At 46.7% G+C, this 25,254-nt stretch overlaps 1 protein-coding gene across 1 annotated transcript in view; it reads right to left on the reverse strand.

The window, feature by feature from the left end:
* Window positions 1-25,254, reverse strand: part of kif6 (kinesin family member 6) — a 768,544-nt gene that overhangs the window by 56,454 nt on the left and 686,836 nt on the right. The window contains exon 19 of the mRNA XM_070885702.1: window positions 12,186-12,283. Within this exon, the coding sequence (XP_070741803.1) occupies window positions 12,186-12,283 (98 nt within the window). The remainder of the gene's footprint in view (window positions 1-12,185; window positions 12,284-25,254) is intronic.

Below are 25,254 nucleotides of genomic sequence, written 5' to 3' on the forward strand. Positions count from 1 at the left end.
TCAGGAGAGCACTGTCAAGCTCTCCTTCCCCTCCTCACCCTGAGTGTGGCTCGCAGCATCCCAGTGGGATCCGTAGCCTCGGACGGTAGGGCCTTGGGTATGCCTTGCTACATCCCACTGGAATCCCCAGCCTTGGACGGTGGGAAACCATGGAATGTCCCACCAACACTCAAACCACTACTCAGGGAAGGGGCTTGCACCTCAATGGGCGGCAGCTGCACCTCCTCCAAAGTGAGTACAACAGTGGGGGCTTCATCCATCCCCTCCCCCTACCCCCCCATGCTCTTGGTCTGGAAGGTGGGATTGGAAGATGTTCTGCTCTTCAGGTTTGTCCTTGTTTGAATCTCCTGCATCGTCAGGGTTGGCCTCAAGTTCTGCAAAATATAACAGAACAGACAAATGGTTAGCAGCAGAGGAGGGGGCAGGGTGGTATGAGTAGGCTCACACAGCGCAGGCAGCAGGCTGATTTGAAGGACCACGATGAATGATAGCACATTGCATCAACCGAAACGTAGCTGAGGGAGACATCCCCATGAACCGAAGCATGGCTAGCCTGCGCAGTACTTAACATTTAGCAAGGCCAGACTGTGGAATTTGCAGGACTTACTCTCTCCCTCGAGTGTGGGCCCAGCTTGTGCAGCGGTGGTTGCTTTTCTCCAGGCAGGACCCATCAAAGAAGCAACCCTCTCTTCCAAGAGTGTCAGTGGGTGCAAATTTGCTGGGCCTCCTCCTGTTCCGAGTTCTTTCTCGTTTGTTGTGTGCCACGTTCCTCTGCAAAGATGAAAATATAACTTTTTAGAGAGGGTGTCTTTCTGCTGAGTGGGACATATACAGACGGTCACATTTACAATTGCAATTCCTTTGAAAAATGAAAATATTACTTACACTAACTACTTGACCAAGGTCCTGCCACTTCTTTTTGCATAGCCTCCAGATCTCGGGGTGGTCACCATTGTACAGTAATCTTCTGCAAGTTGGTCCCAGCGTTTCTTCATTTCTTTGAGTGGAACTTTTATGTGACCTCTGCTGGTGTCCAGCTCCTGCCATCTGCCCTCAATCCCAGTAACTAGTGCCTCCACTTCATCCTGTGAGAAATTCTTGGTCCTTGAGCCGCATTGCATCTTGTATTGCAACTCCGATTTTTCCAATGATAATTAAAGTTCTCACACAGCACTCAAAGTTCTCACACACACAACTGGCTCTTTAAAAATAGCCGATTGCAGTATTGCAAATAGCTGTACTGCGCATGCGCAGCCATAGAAATCACGTCTAAAATGTCCTTTTTTTTCGTGCATGCGCAGAAGGGGCGGCATCGTTTTTTTGGCGCAGACAGTTGGCTCCACCCCCCGAGGCTACAGGACAGGCTGCGCCGCGCCAATTTTAAAAAACAGAGCGGGGAAACTTGGCACGTTTATTTCTGGAGTAGTTCTGGCCTAGAAAAATGGGCGTAACTCTGGCAATACACCAAAAAACTGCTTTGGGCAAAATTGAGCCTGCTCTTCTTCAAATAAAAGCCACAGGATCTTTTACATTGAGGGGAGCAGGCACACAGCCTCAGTTTAATGTCTCACCCAAAAGACGGCACCTCTGATATGACTGCACTGCTGTGTCAGTTTAAATTACATACTCAAATCTGTAGCGTGCCTTGGACACATAAACTTCAGACTTCTAGATGACATAGGGCCAACAACTGAGCCAAGCTGGCAGTTATTTCATTAAAGCCAAAAGTGTGAGCTGTGATGACAACAGCCTTAACAATAAAAGGAAAACAGAAAATGTTGGAAGTACACAGCTGGCCAGCCAACATCTGTAAAGAGATGTTAGGACATTTTGATTCTGTACCCTTCATCAAGCTTGAAGTCTGAAAAATAGATAGGCATTTTAGTAAGATTGGAAAAAATAGAGGGGTGTGGGAAGGGGAGATACACCAACAGATAATGCTAATCGCAGTAAAGGGGTTAGTTAAATGACCTGTAAGCTGCTTAACAGAAAAGTTAAAAGATATAAAAGATCACAGGTGTGCTGATGTGGGGATATAAAAAAGGAAAAAAGAATGTGTAACATCTGGGGGGGGGGGGTCGGGAGGGAGTGAAAGGCCATAGGAAATACCATGTATAACAGAAACATGAGAAAATAAGCAAAAAGTAAGCAAAAACAGAGCAAAATAGTTACAAATGTGACAATTATGAAATTAAAACAGAAAATACAAATGAAACATGATGGATCAGCCAATCTCAAAAAGAGAAAATGATTATGTACGCACCGTGGACTCAGACCCCCATCAGCATTGTGTTCTGACAAAGGGTCTTCAACCCAAATTACAACCCGCCTGCTCTCCCTCCAGATATTGACAGATCACCCCACATCACGAGCGCCTGATGCTGTGAAGAAAATGGTTGAGGTATAGCTAAGGTTTGAAGTTACTAAAATCAGTGTTCAGACCAAAGGGTTGCAGGGTGCCCAACCTAAAGATGAGATACTGGACAAATATCATAACTCTGTCCTTTCTCTTTGAAAGATGCTGACTCACTTGCTGTGTATTAAGAAAATCTTCTGTTTTTATTTCAGATTGGCAGCATCTCTGAATTTTCCTTTTAATGTCTCAACAAAAAGTGTTAGCTGTGCAAACCATTCACAAGTGAGTTAAACAAAAGACTGTGAGACAGAAGACAACACAGACATGCAAATGGCACAGATAAAGTTAAAGGGGCTGACTGTTCAAGATTGTAGTCAAAGTATTATTTTTGCGTGAAGCAGAAAAAATGCTCCAAATGGAATAAACATAGGAATGTTGGAATTGGTAGATGTAAAAAGATTAAAAGGGTCATTGAATATATTTAAGGCGGAGATGGACAGATTTTTGCGCAATAAGGGAATAAAGGGTTATGGGGAGCGGGCAGGGAAGTGGAGCTGAGTCCATGATCAGATCAGCCACGATCTTACTGAATGGCGGAGCAAGCTCGAAGTGCCAGGTGATCTACTCCTGCTTCTATTTATTATGTTCTTATGTTCATCAATTTGCCGTCTACCATCCTGGTAGTCGCATGATACAACCGTAATGAACTAATCAATCTCTATCAATTAGTCTACATGAGTTGAGGAAAACCCCAGTGGTGGAGAGCTTTAGGAATCATAGGTACAAAGTCACCTGTTCCTTGCAAGCATGTCATGTCTCAAATTATTCATGTACTATGTCCGAAAGTATTATTTTCTAAGCTTCTGTGTTTTGCTGAATTAACCTGAATTGGCCTAATTTGAAAAAGGAAAAAGAAAGACTTGGATTTATATCGCGTCTTTCACAACCACCGGACGTCTCAAAGCGTTTTACAGCCAATGAAGTAATTTTGGAGTGTAGTCACTGTTGTAATGTGAGAAACGTGGCAGCCAATTTGCACACAAGCAAGCTCTCGCAAACAGCAATGTGATAATGACCAGATAATCTGTTTTTATTATGTTGATTGAGGGATAAGTATTGGCCAAGACACCTGGGTAACTCCCCTGCTCTTCTTCGAAATAGTGCCATGGGATCTTTTGCATCTACCTGAGAGAGCAGATGAGGCCTTGGTTTAACGTCTCATCCAAAAGACGGCACCTCCAACAGTGCAGCAGTCCATCAGTACTGCACTGGAGTGTCAGCCTAGATTTTTGTGCTGAAGTCTTTGGAGTGGGGTTTGATTCAGAGGTGAGTGTGCTACCAACTGAGCCAAGGTTGATGCAGTAAATTTGCAGTAATTTTGATCTTGAAATTCTCTAACTTATTTCAATATTTAAGCCAGGTAAGATAGAAAAGAGAAAGTGTTTATTAGTGCTTTATTATGTCCTTAGGACACTGCAAAGCAGTTCACTGGTAATTAACTAAATTTGAAGTGCAGTCGCAAACTATAGCAGCTAGTTTACTCTCAGTCAGGTCCTACAAAGAGAAATGGGATAAATGTCCAGTTAACCAATTCTGTGGTGCTGGCTGAAGGATGAATGTTATGGACATGTTGCTGCTCACAGACATACAGACAGACAGATAACAAAAGGGATATTAAACCCACCATGCTCCACAGAGGTGCCCTGGGAAGGGTGAGAACATAAGAAATAGGAGCAGGAGTAGGCCATTTGGCCCTTCGAGCCTGCTCTGCCATTTAATAAGATCATGGCTGATCTGATCATGGACTCAGCTCCACTTTCCTGCCCGCTCCCCATAACCCTTTATTCCCTTATCGCTCAAATAACGAACAAATATTTTAAAAAGTGGTGTTTGCTCATAATTTAGACCAAAGGCATTCTTACACATTCTCTGGCTATTTTCAAGTTTTAAATAATTACATACACAAACCAATACTGATTACTGCATTCATGAGGAAATACTTCAGCCAACAACTTCAATCAAAGGCTAATTTCAAGTCCTGCAACTATTTAATCTACACAAGTTCCATTCCTACACATTTCCTGCTCAAATATTATTTCAATTTTAAATTCAATAAACTACTTAAAGAGGGAGACATGCTATCAGAACCACTTTTGAAAAGGCAGCCTTATGATGTGTGTTAATGAGTTATTCGCAAGGGAGTGTCCTGATGTCTCAGTTGGTAAAGGCTTGCCTTCAACTGAACCACAGATGCCAGGATCAATCCCAGACAGTTTGTGCTGAGTTAACTGATCTCATCTAGGATGGAGTCAGTGTCACTACAGCTTGTTTCATCAGCTCTATGCCCAGAAGAGGAAAAACATCAGACAGTTCTTGTTTCTGATCATTACCGAGAGATAACTCATAAAAAGTTTGTTTGTACAGTCATTCAGTGAAGACAGGATCAAGCTATGTTGTGATGCATTTCATGTTTAAATAGCCTCACAATCCAGGCTCACACATAAAGAATGAATACTTGGGAGAAGGTGGCTTCAGCTATGGAGCCATTACCAAGCATGAGTCAATGTCTTCAGGAACGGTATGGTATATTCTCTACGACATCACAACACACAGACTTAACAAGATGACACAGGAACTTGTCAGGTGACCTGTTAACTGATGCCTTTATTGTATTTACAGCAATAGCTGCATTACCACAGTAGTCCCCTAGGTGGAGCAGAAGTCCACTAGATGGAGCTACATATTACACTTCTCCCTCCTTAATAAAGAAGTAATTATAACAAAATAATCATCATTCATAACTTGCATGGTTATACATAACAAAAGCTTTGGACTTATTTTGCCATATTTACAAATCAAACTTAACCACTTGTTTTTTGTTTCAAAGAGGATACCTTCGCTCTCGAACAGAACTTTCCAAACATGGTGTCGAACTTTGACTCATTCTAGGCTAATCCTGAGGAAAGTTTTCCTCCAAGGGATACCCCTTGATCTACATTTGAACTCTTTATAACTTCAGACTGTTTGTCTGCCTGACTCAGACTCAGACTTAACTTTTGACTTTCTCGTGGACTTGTTTCTAGTACATCTGATGTAGAATTTTCTACTGGGATGCGACTTGTAACAAGATTATCTGATGAGTCAGAAATAATTGAACCATTCCAACTTTCAACTCCTTTCACATCTGTAGGTAAAATATGATCAATGTGAACAAATCTAACCTGTCCATGATCAAACATCTTGACTAAATATGTCCAAGGACCACATATCTTCACTCTTCTTCCTGGTAACGACTTTAACCATTTATGGTGATGGTTCTTCACTCTCATCTTCTGATTTAATTTCATACTTCTCTCTCTTCCTCTACCTCTATCATGATTCTCTTTCTGTCTTAATTGTTTCTCTTCTACTGACAGTGCCAAGTTTGGTTTTAACAACGAGAATCTGGTTCATGGCTGTTGTTTGAGAAACAACTCTGTTGGTGTTCTACCAGTAGTTCTATGAGGAATATTACGATAAGTAATCAGAAAATTAGCCAATTTGTGGTTCAACGACAACTGCCGTTTCTTTGGATTTGGATCCAGCATTTGCTTGATAAGAGCACGTTTGTACTGTGTGCTCTGTTGCACCATTTGAAGGAGGGTGATATGGTGGAACCTTGGTATGTTTCACACCGTTTCTGCGTGTGAACTGTGCAAATTCTTCTGAACAAAATTGTGATTTACTTGTTGTTATTTTCGGCATCGGAAACACCTCTACCCACTTCGAATGGCTATCAATCACAATAAACAATTGCAGTCCTTCTAGCTCAGCAAAATCTACATGTAACCTTTGCCACCCCCTGGGAGACCATTTCCATGGCTGTAATAGTACTGATGGCGGTTTCTTGCTTACCGATTGACATGTTGTAGACTGACTAACAATGTACTCTATATCTTTATCTAGACATGGCCACCATAAGTGCAAAACTCTTGGTAAAGCACATTCCCAGGTGCAGGTCATTAAGATCAACTAACAATTTGAACCTGAACTTATTTGGAATAGCTGCTCTTGCACCCCACATGATACAATCTTAATCTACTGACAATTCATTTCTACGAACTAAGTATGGTTGAATATCTTTCTCTGATACCTGGTTTGGTCAGCCATTTGCAATGTAATCATACACCTTCGACAATGTTTGAAAAATAGAACACTTTTTCCCTATCGGTTGTAACTTGTGATGAGGATGGCAATCTAGACAAAGCATCAACATTACTGTGAGCAGCTGATCGTCTGTACTCAATGGCATACGTATATGCTGACAAAATCAAAGCCCATCTCTGCATTCGGGCGGCAGCTAAGGTTGGAACTAGGAACTTTGGATGGAGGATTGCTGTCAGGGGCTTATGGTCAGTAACGATCGTAAACTTACGACCATACAAGTATTTGTGGAACTTCACCCCAAAAATTAATGCCAAAGCTGCCCTTTCGATTTGCGCATAATTATGCTCACTAGCACTGAGAGTGCGTGAAGCAAAAGCAATTGGTCTCTCCTCCCCACTATGTAGTACCAGTGGGAACCTGTTCAAACGTTGCCGTTTCCAGCCCAGGTCCAAGACCACCCCAGCCTCTGTCGTTGAGCTACAGTATTCGGACGACGCCTGTGTCTGCGCACAGAGGCTGATCTCCAGGACATAGTCGACATATTTACTGAGGCGTACGAAAGCATGGGCCTTACGCTAAACATCCATAAGACAAAGGTCCTCCACCAGCCTGTCCTCTTACCTTATGATAATAGAGGTGTACCGATGGATGTGGTGTGTTTAGATTTCCAAAAGGCATTCGATAAGGTGCCACACAAAAGGTTACTGCAGAAGATAGAGGTACGCGGAGTAAGAGGAAATGTATTAGCATGGATAGAGAATTGGCTGGCGAACAGAAAGCAGAGAGTCGGGATAAATGGGTCCTTTTCGGGTTGGAAATTGGTGGTTAGTGGTGTGCCACAGGGATCGGAGCTGGGACCATAACTGTTTACAATATACATAGATGACCTAGAAGAGGGGACAGAGTGTAGTGTAACAAAATTTGCAGATGACACAAAGATTAGTGGGAAAGCGGGTTGTGTAGAGGACACAGAGAGGCTGCAAAGAGATTTGGATAGATTAAGCGAATGGGCTAAGGTTTGGCAGATGGAATACAATGTCGGAAAGTGTGAGGTCATCCACCTTGGGGAAAAAAAAACAGTAAAAGGGAATATTATTTGAATGGGGAGAGGGACCTGGGGGTCCTTGTGCATGATCGCAAAAAGTTAGTTTGCAGGTGCAGCAGGTAATCAGGAAGGCGAATGGAATGATGGCCTTCATTGCGAGAGGGATGGAGTACAAAAGCAGGGAGGTCCTGCTGCAACTGTATAGGGTATTGGTAAGGCCGCATCTGGAGTACTGCGTGCAGTTTTGGACACCTTACTTAAGGAAGGATATACTGGCTTTGGAGGGGGTACAGAGATGATTCACTAGGCTGATTCCGAGATGAGGGGCTTACCTTATGATGATAGATTGAGTAGACTGGGTCTTTACTCGTTGGAGTTCAGAAGGATGAGGGGTGATCTTATAGAAACATTTAAAATAATGAAAGGGATAGACAAGATAGAGGCAGAGAGGTTGTTTCCACTGGTCGAGGAGACTAGAACTAGGGGGCACAGCCTCAAAATACGGGGGAGACAATTTAAAACCGAGTTGAGAAGGAATTTCTTCTCCCAGAGGGTTGTGAATCTGTGGAATTCTCTGCCCAAGGAAGCAGTTGAGGCTAGCTCATTGAATGTATTCAAGTCACAGATAGATAGATTTTTAACCAATAAGGGAATTAAGGGTTATGGGGAGTGGGTGGGTAAGTGGAGCTGAGTCCACGGCCAGATCAGCCATGATCTTGTTGAATGGCGGAGCAGGCTCGAGGGGCTAGTTGGCCTACTCCTGTTCCTAATTCTTATGTTCTTATGTTATGTTCGCCGCACAGCACTGCTCCCCAGTCATCAAGATCCATGGCGTGGCCCTGGACAACGTGGATCATTTCCCGTACCTCGGGAGCCTTTTATCAACAAGAGCAGACATTGACGACGAGATTCAACACTGCCTCCAGTGCACCAGCGCAGTCTTCAATCGTCTGAGGAAAAGACTGTTTGAAGACCAGATCCTCAAAAATGCCATCAAGTTCACGGTCTACAGGGCTGTAGTAATACCCGCCCTCCTGTATGGCTCAGAGACATGGACCATGTGAAGTATACACCTCAATTCGCTGGAAAACTATCACCAACAAGATTCTACAAATCCCCTGGGAGGACAGACGCATCAACATTAGCGTCCTCGACCAGGCCAACATCCCCAGCATTGAAGCACTGGCCACACTTGATCAGCTCTGCTGGGCAAGCCACATTGTTTGCATGCCAGACAAGAGACTCCCAAAGCAAGCGCTCTACTTGGAACTCCTTCACGACAAATGAGCCAAAGGTGGGCAGAGGAAATGTTAGAAGGACACCCTCAAAGCCTCCCTGATAAAGTGCAACATCCCCACTGACACCTGGGAGTCCCTAGTCAAATACCGCCCTAAGTGGAGGAAGTGCATCCGGGAGGGCATTGTGCACCTCGAGTCTCATCGCCGAGAGCATGCAGAAATCAAGCGCAGGCAGCGGAAAGAACGTGCAGCAAACCAGTCCCACCCACCCTTTTCCTCAATGACTATCTGTCCCACCTGTGACAGAGACTGTGGTTCTCGTATTGGACTGTTCAGCCACCTAAGAACTCATTTTAAGAGTGGAAGCAAGTCTTCCTCGATTGCGAGGGACTGCCTATGATGATGACATGAGAGATCACTGCCCCAACTCCATACGGAGAGGCGTCACATGCTAGCTTAATCTCCTTAGCTACATTATAGTGAACTAACATGGTGCTCTCTGCTAACTTGCTTTTACACTTCTTGAATGCTGTATCGCATTCTTCTGACCACTTCCAATGGACCTGTTTTTTCAACTACTCATTCAGTGGATGTAACACTGTAGCCAAATTTGGTAGGAACTTCCCATGAATAGTTCAGAAGACCCAAAAATGATCGAAGTTCAGTGACATTCTTGGGAGTGGGTGCATTTCTAATTGCATCCATCTTTCCCTTGGTTGGATGTAAACCATCTTTGTCCACTCTGTTCCCTAAGAACTCCACTGAGTTGTGAAATAACTCACATTTGCGAGCAGTCACTCACTCTGTGCTTCTCTAGCAGTTTGAGCACTTCAGATCAATACGTTATTATGGACTTGCCTGTTTGGTGCTGAAATTAGTATGTCATCTAAATAACATACTACACCTTATGGCGGAGAAGCACTATTGGCATGAATGCATGATCCCATCTCTTTTATCTGGAAGGAGGAAAGCATGTCAGGAGATCTCGGAGATGCCGTAATCATGACCATCTTCAAAAATGGGGACAAGTCCGACTGCAGCAACTACAGAGGCATCTTCCTGCTGTCGGCCACTGGGAAAGTCATTGCAAGAATCCTCCTCAACCATCTTCTCCCTGTGGCTGAAGAGTTCCTCCCAGAGTCACAATGCGGATTCCGTCCACTAAGGGGTACAACAGACATGATCTTCACCATGCGACAACTACAAGAGAAATGCAAGGAACAGCACCAACCCTTGTACATGGCCTTCTTTGACCTTACAAAGGCCTTTGATACTGTCAACCGTGAGGGACTATGGAGCATCATCCTCCGTTTCGGCTGCCCCCAAAAGTTTGTCATCATCCTCCGCCTGCTCCATGACGACATACAAGCTGTGATCCTGACCAACGGATCCACCACAGACCCAATTCACATCTGGACCGGGGTCAAGCAGGGCTACGTCATCGCACCAACACACGTCTCGATTTTCCTTGCTGCTATGCTCCATCTCACTATCAACAAACTCCCTGCTGGAGTGGAATTATAAAACCAATGGGAACCTGTTCAACCTACGTCACCTCCAGGCTAGATCCAAGGTCGTCCCATCTTCTGTCATCGAATGAAAGTACGCGGACGACGCTTGCGTCTGCGCACAAGCCATCGCGAACACCTTCACTGAGGCATATGAAAGCATGGGCTTTACACAAAACATCCGTAAGACAAAGGTCCTGCACCAACCTGACACTGCCACACAGCATTGCCTCCCGGCATCAAAATCCACGGCTCGGCCTTGGACAACGTGGACCATTTTCCATATCATGGAAGTCTACTATCAGCAAGGGCAGACATCGATGACGAAGTCCAACATCGCCTCCAATGTGCCAGCGCATCCTTCGGTCGCCTGAGGAAGAGAGTGTTTGAAGACCAGGACCTCAAATCTGGCACCAAGCTTATGGTCTATATACAGCAGACACCTCAAAGTGCTGGAGAAGTACCACTAGCGCTGCCTCCGCAAGATCCCCCAAATCCACTGGGAAGATAGACGTACCAACGTCAGTGTTCTCGCTCAGATCAACATCCCCAGCATCGAAGCACTGATCACACTCGATCAGTTCCATTGTGTGGGCCACATCGTCCGCATCCCCAACACCTTTCTGAACATTGAGAATTTGATCTGAAACATAGCAAAGAGGCCCAGTGATGTAAATGAGACATCAGGGCCGAAATTCAGCCCCGCCGGAAACTTGGCCCACCTATCTGTTTGAAAGAGTTTTTACTGCCGTTTTGGACGAGGTCGCCTCTTTCATGAAATTCAGCTCTTTGTCGTTTTTTTTTTAAGCGGCCAGGAAGTCGGTCATAATGGGGGCGGAGTGTGACGGTAAGTGCTGGTGAGAGGCGGAAGTGGAGGCGGACGGATTCTCTGCTGCTGTCACTCAGCAGCGGAGCGGTGATGACGTCATTGCACGTCTGCGTCACCACGTATCTCCCCTCTTGGGTCAACATCCTGGAACTCCCTACCTAACAGCACTGTGGGAGTACCTTCACCAGACGGGCTGCAGCGGTTCAAGAAGACGGCTCACCACCACCTTCTCAAAGGCAACTAGAGATGGCCAAAAAATACTAGCCTTGCCAATAACGCCCACATCCCGAAAATGAATAAATTAAAAAGGTAGATGAAGGCTGCCAAAATGAAATATGATGTATATTGGCAACAATACTTAGACTTACCATAGTTACGCTTGCGACGGCATGGAACCAATTCCTGCCCTGTGTGGCAATTCTTGCAGTGGTGCAGATAACACTGAATGTCTTTGCCACGCCCTCCATAAAGCCTGCTCCACCCTCTTATGGGCATTCCTGCCCTCACTGATGTGACTGGCTGTAACCTTTTAATTGGTGTAACAGAATTGTACTGCTCTTCTGCTCCCAGCGGTAAACCTTTCAGGAGCAGTATTATCACTACAAGTCACCACCCCCCTTCCCCAGGACCCTGCACTCCCATCCCGCCCTACCTGTGTCGCAAATAAGGGCCCAGGGAGGAAACTGCAATGGGTTAGCAATGGATTGACTCAGGCAGACGATATTCCTGATCCACTGCTTACCCGCCAACGGGAGGGAAATCCAGGCCAGAGACTGTCATCCCGTTAATCTAGAACGGATCTGAACTCAGATTCCAGAGGCAGCACCCAGTCCTCCAGCAATTAAGTTTAATTCTTATTTTCAAATCTGAATTGATCCAAACTAAGTCAAATTATGATCTGTTTGCATTCTGTCTCACTCCTCTGAATTTTCCAAATCAGATCAAACTAGTTGTAAATGCGCCACAATATAAATAGGATATTTGGAGTAGGAGGAAAGATGATTTAAAACCTGCATATCCCAGCAATTCGCAAGGCATAAGCTGTTAATGTGTTATCTCTCACCTGCTGCTGTGGAGGTTCCTCTGGGAAGCTGTTGGAGTCACAGAAGGGCTCTTCCAGGTACTCTGACAGACACCCTCAGACAGTTGTTCCTGCTGGGCCTAAAGTAACAGAGTAATTGCAAAATAGTAAAACGTTCATTGTAACATTTTTTTAAACAAAAGCTCCACCTCGGTAGCAAAGCTACGATTAAAAAGCACAGAAGTTGCTAACAGAAATGCTCAGTGCCAGGTCGAAATGCAGCTCTTGGATTTCAGTCTTCCAATTAACATCATCATAGGCAGTCCCTCGGAATCGAGGAAGACTAGCTTCCACTGTAAAAATAAGTCCTTAGGTGGCTGAACAGTCCAATACGAGAACCACAGTCCCTGTCACAGGTGGGACAGATAGTCTTTGAGGGAAAGGGTGGGTGGGACTGGTTTGCCGCACGCTCTTTCCGCTGCCTGCACTTGATTTCTGCATGCTCTCTGCGATGAGACATACGCAGGTGTTAGAAACATTGCAATACACATGCACTTTAATCTTTTGAGAGCAGAAAGTAATTATTTGATGGATATTTTTTGACACACAAGCTTTCAGGGTGATCATTTATTTTCTACATTGAAAATGATACAGAATAAAGCTCTGCATCAAGAAATTGCTGTTGATGCACTATTTAGGGAAGGAGGAAAGACCAGTGGGTTAGCAACAACAACAACTTGTACTTATATAGCATTTTTAACGTAGTGAAATGTCCCAAGGCGCTTCACAGGAATATTATGAGATAAAAATTTGATACCGAGCCACATATGTAGAAATTAGCGCAGGTGACCAAAAGCTTGGTCAAAGATGTATATTTTATGGAACATAAGAAATAGGAACAGGAGTAGGCCATACGGCCCCTCGTGCCTGCTCCGCCATTCAATAAGATCATGGCTGATCTGATCATGGACTCAGCGCCACTTGCCTGCCTGCTCCCCATAACCCCTTATCTCCTTATCGTTTAAGAAACTGTCTATTTCTGTCTTAAATTTATTCAATGACCCAGCTTCCACAGCTTTCTGAGGCAGCGAATTCCACAGATTTACAACCCTCTGAGAGAAGAAATTTCTCCTCATGTTTTAAATGCGCGGCCCCTTATTCTAAGATCATGCCCTCTAGTTCTAATCTCCCCCATCAGTGGAAATATCCTCTCTGCATCCACCCCACTAAGCCCCCTCACAATCTTATACGTTTCAATAAGGTCACCTCTCATTCTTCTGAATTCCAATGAGTAGAATTCCAACCTACTCAACCTTTCCTCATAAGTCAACCCCCTCATCCCTGGAATCAACCTAGTGAACCTTCTCTGAACGGCCTCCAAAGCAAGTATATCCTTTCGTAAATATGGAAATCAAAACTGCATGCAGTATTCCAGGTGTGACCTCACCAATACCCTGTACAACTGTAGCAAAGCTTCCCTGCTTTTATACTCCATCCCCTTTGCAATAAAGGCCAAGATTCCATTGACCTTCCTGATCACTTGCTGTACCTGCATACTATCTGTTATGTCTTGGATAAAGAGTCAGGCTAGATACTGCAAGCTCAAAGTAAGTGTGACCGTTGTCCTTTATTACAGATCTCAGAGTGCCTCTCCAGCCTGTGAGGCCTCCTTATATACAGGTGCTCCCAAGGGATTGTGGGATCCCTTGGGACTCCAGGGGATAAGCCCTCTGGTGGTTAGACATGGTAATTATAGGTTTACATACATAACACCACTCCCCCACAAAGTCAATAGTGTGACTATTTACAATGTGAGTGGATCTTGCTATTGAGGGAGTGCAGGGAAGGTTCACCAGACTGATTCCAGGGATGGCTGGACTGTCATATGAGGAGAGACTGGATCAACTGGGCCTCTATTCACTGGAGTTTCGAAGGATGAGAGGGGATCTCATAGAAACGTATAAGATTCTGACGGAACTGGACAAGTTAGATGCGGGAAGAGAGATGAGGAGAAACTTCTTCACTCAGAGAGTTGTTAACCTATGGAATTCCCTGCCGCAGAGAGTTGTTGATGCCAGTTCATTGGATATATTCAAGAGGGAGTTAGATATGGCTCTTACGGATCAGGGGATCAAGGGGCATGGAGAGAAAGCAGAAAAGGGGTACTGAGGGAATGATCAGCCATGATCTTATTGAATGGCGGTGCAGGCTCGAGGGACTGAATGGCCTACTCCTGCACCTATTTTCTATGTTTCTATGATCTGGGGCCTTCCTTTCCCTGGTTGATCGTCTCGATGCAAATGCTGGTGTTGGTGAGTTGTTTGTTGGGCCTTCGCTGGGCTGCTGCGCAGCTGGCCTTGCTGGACTGCTCAGGGGCTAGGGGTGGTGACTCTTGCTGGGCTGCTGAGGGTGATGGGTTCTGCTTCATGGTCAACCGCTGGGTCGGTTGCCACTTGTGTGTGTGTTGGAGGGTCGAAAAAGGTAGAATCTATTGTAGGTTGTTCTGGATAGTCCATAAATCTGAGTTTGGTTTAGGCGAAGTGTTTTCTTCAGGTGAGTCCATTTGCGACTTTGACCACAAACACCCTACTCCCCTCTTTGGCCAAAACAGTGCCAGCAATCCACTTGGGACCTTATCCATAGTTCAACACAAATACAGGATCATTTATTCCAATTTCGCGTGACACATTTGCGCGATCATGATATGTATTCTGTTGAAGCCGCCTGCTCTCTACCTGTTCGTGTAGATCAGGGTGGACTAATGAGAGCCTTGTCTTAAGTGCCCTTTTCATGAGCAGTTCAGCAGGAGGGATCCCGGTGAGCGAGTGGGGTCTTGTGCAGTAACTAAGCAGGACTCGGGATAAGTGAGTCTGCAGTGAGCCTTCAGTTACCCTTTTCAAGCTCTGCTTGATTTGTTTGAACTGCTGCCTGACCGTTGGACGCTGGCTTAAACGGGGCAGATGTGACATGTTTGACCCCATTGCGGGTCATGAATTCCTTGAATTCGACACTGGTAAAGCACGGCCCATTGTCACTTACGAGGACATCAGGCAGACCGTGCATGGCAAACATGGCAAGTAGGCTTTCAATGGTGGTAGCAGACGTGCTTGCCGACATTATCACACATTCAACCTACTTGGAGTATGCATCTACAACCACTAAAAACATTTTTCCCAAGAATGGGCCTGCATAGTCGATATGAACCCGAGACTACGGTTTGGAGGGCCAAGACCATAAACTTATTAGCGCCTCCCTGGGTGCATTGCTTAACTGGGAACATGTATTATATTTGTGCACACAGGACTCTAAGTCTGCATCGATACCGGGTCACCACAAATGGGATCTGGCTATTGCTTTCATCATTACAGTGCCTGCCTGGGTGGGTACTGTGGAGATCACTAATAAAAGTGTCCCTGCTCTTTTTTGGCACAATTGCCCGATTACCTCATAGGAGGCCGTCTGCCTGTATAGACATTTCATCTTTGCGCCGCTGGTACGGCTTTATTTCTTCCTGCATCTCTAACGGGACAGTATACCAACTCCTGTGGAGCACACAGTTGCTTACGAAGGACAGTAAGGGGTCCTGGCTCGTCCAGGTTCTAATCTGTCGGGCAGTAACAGGTGATTGCTCACCCTTGAATGCTTCCATTACCATGACTAAATCTGCGGGCTGTAACATCTCCACCCAGTGGTGGGCAATGGTAGCCTACTGAGAGCATTGGCACAGTTTTCTGTGCCTGGCCTGTGGCAGATGGCGTAGTTGTAGGTGGACAACGAGAGCGCCCATCTCTGGGTGCGGGTCGATGCATTCGTATTTATCCCCTTATTTTCGGAAAAGATATAAGCGGCTTATGGTCGGTTTCCAATTCAAATTTGAGCCCGAACAGATATTGATGCATTTTCTTTACCCCGTAAACAAACGCTTCTTTTTCGATCATACTGTAGGCCCGCTCGGCCTTAGACAGACTTCTGGATGCATAAGCAACCGGTTGCAATTTCCCAAATTCATTCGCTTGTTGCAATACACACCCGATCCCATACGACGACGCATCACATGCTAGTACCAAACGTTTACATGGATCGTACAACACAAGCAATTTGTTTGAACATAACAGCTTCCTAGCTTTCTCAAAGGTATTTTCTTGGCTTTTACCCCATACCCATTTATCGCCTTTACGCAGTAAAGAGTGCAGGGGTTCTAACAATGTGCTAAGACCCGGTAAGAAGTTACCAAAATAGTTCAGGAGTCCTAGAAACGACCGCAGCTCCGTCACGTTCTGTGGTCTTGGTGCGTTTTTGATTGCCTCCATCTTCGAATTGGTGGGCCTGATGCCGTCCGCCGCGATTCTTCTCCCCAGAAACTCCACTTCAGGCACTAGGAAAACGCACTTCGAGCATTTTAGCCCGAGCCCCACACAATTAAGCTGACTAAGAACCTCCTCCAGGTTCTGCAGCTGCTTGACGGTGTCCCGACCTGTAACCAAGATGTCGTCCTGGAAGACCACGGTGCGCGGGACCGACTTCAGCAAGTTTTCCATGTTCCTCTGGAATATCGCCGCGGCCGATTGAATCCCAAACGGATTTGTGCGTGTTGATGCAGGTGAGGCCTTTTGAAAATTCTTCCAACTCCTGTGTCATGTAGACCGTGGTCAACAATTGTACATCCCTGTCTGGAGTAAAAATAAAACGGGGAAGTTGGCTCAACCGAGGCTAACAAGAGAAATTAAAGATAGTGTTAAATCCAAGGAAGAGGCATATAAATTAGCTAGAAAAAGCAGCAAACCTGAGGACGGGGAATTTTGTAATACAGCAGAGGAGGACAAAGGGTTTAATTAGGAGGGGGAAAATAGAGTGTGAGAGGAAGCTTGCTGGGAACATAAAAACTGACTGCAAAAGCTTCTATAGATATGTGAAGAGAAAAAGATTAGTGAAAACAAAACGTAGGTCCCTTGTTGTCAGATTCAGGTGAATTTATAATGGGGAACAAAGAAATGGCGGACCAGTTAAACAAATACTTTGGTTCTGTCTTCACGAAGGAAGACACAAATAACCTTCCGGAAATACTAGGATTGTTAACCTGTGGAATTCCCTGCCGCAGAGAGTTGTTGATGCCAGTTCATTGGACATATTCAAGAGGGAGTTAGATATGGCCCTTACAGCTAAGGGGATCAAGGGGTATGGAGAGAAAACAGGAAAGGGGTACTGAGGGAATGATCAGCCATGATCTTATTGAATGGCGGTGCAGGCTCGAAGGGCCGAATGTCCTACTCCTGCACCTATTTTCTATGTAAGTTCTATGTAAGTTGTCGTCATTCTTGGCACTTGGCAAAAGGTGACGAGAGTGAGGTACTGGCATTCTATTCTGACAGCCTATTAAAAACAGAAATTAAATATATATCAAAATGCTGTTTCAAAAAGTTATCTTCAAGCAGTCCTTGCATTGCTTAGTGTGATACTTCAGAACCTGTCTGCGAGTGAATGAGTAGGCAGTTATAACAAACCAGGATAATATTAACCCTGAGTCTGGGGGAGACCTCTGGCTTCACTCTTCCTACTCCCTCGATGTTGTCACATCTAGTGATGTCCAAGGGCTCATCGTCAAACATGGTCATGGTTTTGCAATTCCTGCACTTTCTCCAGCCTTACTCTGCTGCTTTTTGCTATGTTCAATTTTGTCCCACAACAGGTAAGTAATCTCAAGATTTTACAAATTCAGATGGCGCAGACCATGACATACAGCCTCCCAGTACATCTGATCTGGCATTAAAACATTATACATCATTCAGGTAGATTGGTTTACAAGGATTTGCTGTGTCAAGTCCCTTTAATATTTCTGTCTCACTAGTTTTGAATTATAAATTGTTCCTTCCTACATGGTAAGCATTCAGTGGGCTGTTTCTCTAATGCACAGTATAAGCGTCTACTGGCACTTAGAATAGTTCCACACAAAGTTACTTCCAGGTTAGGAGGGTACACTTTGTGGCATACGTATCTGCATTATTGAAAGCTGTACTGTAGACAGTAGTTTTCAGACATTCTCTCTTGACATATCCAGATCTGCACACACTATTTACTCTTTAGCCACCTACTCCCAACCTTGCTGAAGTAGTTCCTTGTAAGAAGAGTTCATATCTGTCCCCGGACAGGCTTGCCCTTCTCTCAGGGATGGTGCCAGAGGACTGGAGAATTGCAAATGTTATACCCTTTTCTAAAAAGCGTTGAGGGATAAACCCAGCAATTACAGGCCAGTAGAGGCGCTTGAACAAGTGTGGATTAAGTAAGAAAAGCTAGCACAGATTTGGTAAAGGCAAATCGTGTTTAACTAACTTGATTGAGTTTTTTGATGAGGTAACAGAGAGGTTTGATGAGGGCAATGCGATTGACGTGGTGTACATGGACTTCCAAAATGCGTTTCATGAAGTGCCACATAATAGGTTTGCCAGCAAAGTTGAAGCCCATGGAATAAAAGGGACAGTGGCAGCATGGATACAAAATTGACAGGAAACAAAGAATCGTGGTGAATAGTTGTTTTTCGGACTGGAGGAAGGTCTGAATGGTGATGCCCAGAGGTCAATACTAGGACCACTGCTTTTCTTGATGTTTATTAATGACTTGAACTTGGGTGTACAGGGCACAATTTCAAAATTTGCAGATGACACAACATTTGGAAGTATAGTGAACAGTAAGGAGAATAGTGATAGACTTCAAGAAGACATAGGCAGGCTGGTGAAATGGGCGGATACGTGGCAGATGAAATTTAAAGCAGAAAATTGCAAACTGATACATTTTGGTAGGAAGAATGAGAAAAGGCAATATAAATTAAAGCGGGTGCATGAACAGAGAGACCTGGGACTATATGTGCACAAATCGTTGAAGAACATAAGAAGATAGCAGCAATAAGCCATTCGGCCACTCGAGCCGGCTCCGCCATACAATCAGATCATGGCTAAGCTCCTACCTCAACTCCACTTTCCTGCACTATCGCCATATCCCTTGATTTCCTTAATATTCACAAATCTATCGGCCTCTGTCTTAATAGTAGAAGGGCAGGTTGAGAAAGTGGTTAAAAAACATACGGGATCCTGGGCTTCATAAATGGAGGCATAGAGTACAAAAGGAAGGAAGTTATGTTGAAACTTTATAAAACACTGGTTTGGCCTCAACTGAAGCATTGGCCCAAGTTTCGGCCTCAGTTGCTCCTGAATTTTTGGAGTAACTGGTGTAGAACGGAGTATCTTAGAAATTCAAATTCTCGGCATTTAGTTTGCTCCAGTTCTAGTCAGTTAGAACAGTTTCACTTTGGAACAAGATTGTTTTTTCAAAAGGGGGCGTGTCCGGCCACTTATGCCTGTTTTCAAAGTTTCGGCAGTGAAAACTTACTCCAAGCTAACTTAGAATGGAGTAAGTGAAGATTTTTGTACGCGCGAAAAAATCTTGTCTACACTTTAGAAAATCAGGCGTGGGTTACAAATCAGGCGTAAGGAATGGGGGGGGGGGGGGGTTAAAGGGAAGTTTACAAACATTAAACACTTCAGTTTTACAAATAAAGAGCCATCATCAATAATAAATGATAAAAACATCAATAAATCAACCAATAAATCAATCAAAAAAAATTAATAAGAAATAATTTTTTTTTAAAATCAATAATTAAAACATTTTCTACTTACCGACTGCAGCACCGGGAGCCCTCCAACAGCGTGCTGGGATGCCCCCCCCCCCCCCCCCCCCCGAGTGTGTCTCTGTCAGTGTCTCTATCTCTCTGTTTGTCTGTCTGTGTGTGTCTCTCACTCTCTGTCTGTCTGTGTTTCTGACAACGAGGGGAGGGGGAGGAGAGGGGTAGAGGGAGAAGAGGGGCAGGGGGAGGGGAGGGAGGGAAGCAGAGGGGGAGGGAGGGAAGGGGGAGGGATGGGGGAGAAGGGGGAGAGAAGGAGAGAGGGGAAGAGAAGGGGGGGAGGAGAAGAGGAAGGGGGGAGGAGAAGAGGAAGGGGGAGGAGAAGGGGAAGGTGGAGGAGAAGGGAGGGGGGGAGGAGAAGGGGAAGGGGGAGGAGGAGGAGAACGGGGGAGGTGGAGGGGAAGGGGGGAGCAGGAGGAGGAGGGGAAGGGGGGAGGAGGAGGAGAAGGGGGGAGGAGGAGGGGAGGGGGGGGAGGAGGAGAAGGGGAAGGGGGGGAGGAGAAGGGGGGAGGATAAAGGGGGGAGAGGAGAAGGGGAAGGGAAAGAGAAGGGGAAAGGGAAAGAGAAGGGGGGGAAGGGGAAGGAGAATGGGGGGGAAAGGAAAGGAGAAGGGGGGGAAAGGAGAATGGGGGGAAAGAAGAAGGGGGTGGAAAGGAAAAGGGGGAGGAAACGAGAAGGGGGAGGGAGGCTGAACGGGCCGGGCCTGGCCGTCCCAAGACTTCGGGCAGGGCCTGTCTCCAGCACCAGATTTACAGGTAGGTGGCATTGGGTCGGGTCGGGTCCGGGGTCCGGGGTCGGGAGCGCGGGTCGGGTCGGGGGGAACGTGGGTCGAGGTCGGGGGGGGTGGAGGGAGGTCGGTTCGGTTCGGGGGTGGGGGGGAGGGAGGGAGGGAGAGGGAGGTCAGGTCGGGGGGGCGGGGGGGGAGGAGCGCGGGTCGGGTCCAGTCCGGGGGGTCCGGTCCGGTCCGGTCCGGGGGCGGACAGAGGGAGGTCGGTTCGTGTCGGGGGCGGGGGAAGGGAAGTCAGGTTGGGTCGGGTCGGGTCCGTTCCGGGTGGGGGGTTGGGGCAGAGGGAGGTCGGTTCGTGTAGGGGGCGGGGGGAGGGAAGTCAGGTTGGGTCGAGTCCGGTCCGGGTGGGGGGTCGGGTTCGGGAGCGCGGGTCGGGTCGGGAGGGCGGAGGGAGGTCAGTTCAGTTTGGGTCGGCGGGGGGAGAGGAAGGGAGGGAGAGGGAGGTCAGGTCGAGTGGCGGGGGGGGGGGGGGGAGCACGGGTCGGGTCCAGTCCGGGGGCGGTGGGAGCAGAAGCGGGAGTCGACTCGGGTCGGGAGGAAGCAGGAGCTGGGCGTGGGAGGCAGCATTATGCACGCAGCCCCAGCGAGGCCATTCGGCCAGGGCTAGGGGCTGCATGCTTCCGGCCCCTCCCACACAGTTTTGGGCGCCTGGAGCTACTGCACATGCGCGCCCACTGTAGCGCGCATGTGCAGAGATCCCGGCACTGTTTTCAGCGCAGGGACCTAGCTCCGCCCCCCACAGCTCGTACTGCGCCGCGCCCGACTCAAGAGGACCAGCAAGGAGCCGGAGAATCTGTAAGTTTTTTTTAGGCGCACTTTGTCGCACGAAAAACGGGCGTCCAGGTCGGGGCTGCGCCGTTCTAGGCACGGCCCGAAACTTGGGCCCATAGTGTCCAATTCTGGATACTGCACTTTCGAAAGGAAGTGAAGGCCTTAGAGAGGGTGCATAAAAGATTTAGGAGAATGATTCCAGGTATGTGGGACTTCAGTTACGTGGATAAACTAAAGAAGCTGGGGTTGTTCTCCTTAGAGCAGGGAAGGTTGAGAGGAGATTTGATAGAGGTGTTCAAAATCATGAGGTAGAGAGAAACTGTTCCCATCGGTGGAAGGGTCAAGAACCAGAGGACACAGATTTAAGGTGATTGGGAAAAGAACCAAAGGCGACATGAAGGAAAACTTTTTTACGAAGCGAATAGTTAAGATCTGGAATGCACTGACTGAAAGGATGGTGGAGGCAGATTCAATTGTGGTTTTCAAAGTAAATTGTGTAAGTAGCTGAAGGAAAAACATTTGCAGGGTTACGGGGAAAGGACGGGGGAATGGGACTCGCTGAAGTGCTCTTGCAGAGAGCCGGCACAGGCTCGACAGGCCTAATAGTCTACCTCTGTGCTGTAACCATTCTATGATTCTAACAAATCTGGCTATTTGTGCTCTTGCTGTCTCCATTCTGCAGGAGAACAAATCCTTGCCCCACACCCCTCCTCCTCCCCACTACAAATGCCTTTAAACAGCTGCTCTGCGTGATAGTGGCTTCCAACACTCCATTTGATTGCTCGCTGTGTTTAGAATTGACCCACAAAGACTCGAGCTAGATTTTTAAGGATGTAGCTATTTGCACTAGAACTACTCTGATTGGCTCTCTATGATCACACGACCTGATTGCTTATCCCTTGGAGGATAAGCCATACTCAGAAGTTTCTCTGCAAGGTGTAATTGGAACCGCCCAGCCCAAGTTCTGAGTGACTTTGCAAAGTGTACTTCAAATCCCAGACAGGATAGAGCTCCACCATCCCAGCACAAGTTCCTGACAACCCCAGCCCAAATTCCTGACTCCCTCCAGCCTAAGTTCATCCCTCTCCAGCCCAAGTTCCTTACCCCCAACCCAAGTTCCTTACCGACCCCCCCAGCCCACATTCATGCTGCCCCCCCAGCCCGAGTTCCTGACCCCATCCCAGCCCAAGTTCCTTGCTTTACCCCCGCTCACCCATCACTCCTGTGCTCACTGACCTATAAGCAATGCCTCGATTTTCAAAATTCTCATCCTTATTTTCAAGCCACTCCATGGCCTCACCCTCCCTACCTCTCGAATCTCCCTCCAGGCCCACATCACCTACCCTCCGCTCCCTGCCCCCCCATCCCGCTCCGCCCAGAGATGCCGTCTTGAGCATCCCCGATTACAATTGCTCAACCATTGGTGGCCGTGCCCTCTGTTGCGTAGGCCCCAAACTCTGGAACTTCCTGCTTAAACCTCTCTACCTCTCTTTCCTCCTTCAAGATGTTAATGTTGGAAAGTGTGAGGTCATGCACTTTGGCAGAAAAAATCAAAGAGCAAGTTATTATTTAAATGGAGAAAGATTGCAAAGTGCCGCAGTATAGCGGGACCTGGGGGTACGTGTGCATGAAACACAAAAGGATAGTGTTATGTATGTAAACCTGTAATTAAAATCTATAACCACCAGAGGGCCTATCCGCTGGAGTTCCAAGGGATCCCACAATCCCTTGGGAGCACCTGTATATAAGGAAGCCTCACAGGCTGGAGAGGCACTCGGAGATCTGTAATAAAGGACTATGGTCACACTTATTTTGAGCTTGCAGTATTTAGTCTGACTCTTTATCCAAGACATAACAACTGGCGACGAGATACAGATGATGAACCCCAATGCAACAATGCAGAGAACTGTGGGCATCCTGGAGAAATTTTCGTTGGGAGATGATTAGGAAACCTTCGTGGAGCGACTTGACCAATACTTCGTGGCCAACGAGCTGGAAGAAGAAGGGAACGCTGCCAAACGAAGGGCGATCCTCCTCACCATTTGCGGGGTACCAACGTATGGCCTCATGAAAAACCTGCTCACTCCAGCAAAACCCATTGACAAGTCATATGATGAGTTGTGCACACTGGTCCGGGAGCATCTAAATCCGAAGGAAAGCATTCTGATGGCGGGGTATCGATTCTACACGTACAAGAGGTGAAGGCCAGGAAGTGGCGAGCTACGTCACTGAGCTAAGGCGCCTTGCAGGACATTGCGAAATTGAAGGACACTTGGAGCATATGCTCAGGGATTTCTTTGTACTTGGCGTTGGCCATGAAGTAATACTTCGCAAACTTTTGACTGCAGAGACCCCAACCTTGAGTAAAGCCATAGCGATAACCCAGGCGTTTATCTCCACCAGTGACAATACAAACAAATTTCCCAGCACACTAGTGCTGCTGCAAGTACTGTGAACAAAGTAACGTCGTTTTCGAATCGAAATGTCCATGGCAGGACTTACACGCCTGTAGCTGCACGTCCGCAGATGACTCAGAGTCCGCCATCAAGGGTGGTGAACACAAGACAATTAACACCTTGTTGGCGCTGTGGGGTGATCATCGATTCCATTTATGGTGCTTCAAAAGATACGTTTGCAAGGGCTGTGGAACAATGGGACACCGCCAACGTATGTGCAGGCGAGCTGCAAACTCTGCTAATCCTGCAAACCACCATGTTGCAGAGGAGGACAGAGCCATGGAGGCAGCGGTATATGGGGGGCACACATTTACCACAAAGTGTCCCCCGATAATGCTGAAGGTTGAATTAAATAGACTCCCGGTGTCCATGGAGCTGCACACGGGCGCAAGCCAGTCCATAATGAGTAAAAAGACTTTTGATAAGTTGTGGTGCAACAAGGCTTCAAGGCCAGTCCTGACTCCCATTTGTACCAAACTCAGAATGTACACAAAGGAACTGATTCCCGTAATTGGCAGTGCTACCATAAAGGTCTCCTACGATGGAGCGGTGCACGATTTACCACTCTGGGTGGTACCGGGCAATGGCCCCACGCTGTTTGGCAGGAGCTGGCTGGGAAAGATACGCTGGAACTGGGACAACGTCCGAGCGCTTTCGTCCGTCGACGATACCTCATGTGCCCAGATCCTAAGCAAGTTCCCCTCGCTGTTCGAACTAGGCATCGGGAAGCTCCAAAGAGCAAAAGTGCAGATCCATTTGATTACGGGGGCGCGACTCATCCATCAAAAGGCGAGAGTGGTACATTACATGATGAGAGAGAGGGTGGAGATCGAGCTGGACAGGCTGCAACGAGAGGGCATCATTTCGCCGATCGAATTCAAAGAGTGGGCCAGTCCGATTGTTCCAGTCCTCAAGGGAAATGGCACCGTCAGACTCTGTGGTGATTACAAAGTAACTATCAATTGTTTCTCACTGCAGGATCAATACCCGCTACTAAAGACAGACAATCCATTTGCGACGCTGGCAGGAGGGAAAACGTTCACGAAGCTGGACTTGACATAGAAATGTAGAAAATAGGTGCAGGAGTAGGCCATTCGGCCCTTCGAGCCTGCACCACCATTCAATAAGATCATGGCTGGTCATTCACCTCAGTACCCCTTTCCTACTTTCCATGCCCCTTGATCCCTTTAACCGTTAGGGCCATATCTAACTCCCTCTTGAATATATCCAATGAACTGGCATCAACAACTCTCTGTGGTAGGGAATTCCACAGATTAACAACTCTCTGAGTGAAGAAGTTTCTCCTCATCTCAGTCCTAAATGGCTTACCCCTTATCCTTAGACTATGTCCCCTGGTTCTGGACTTCCCCAACATCGGGAACATTCTTCCTGCATCTAACCTGTCCAGTCCTGTCAGAATGTTAT

Source organism: Pristiophorus japonicus, chromosome 7 (genome assembly GCF_044704955.1).
Source record: "Pristiophorus japonicus isolate sPriJap1 chromosome 7, sPriJap1.hap1, whole genome shotgun sequence".
In the NCBI taxonomy this organism is placed as follows: domain Eukaryota; kingdom Metazoa; phylum Chordata; class Chondrichthyes; family Pristiophoridae; genus Pristiophorus; species Pristiophorus japonicus.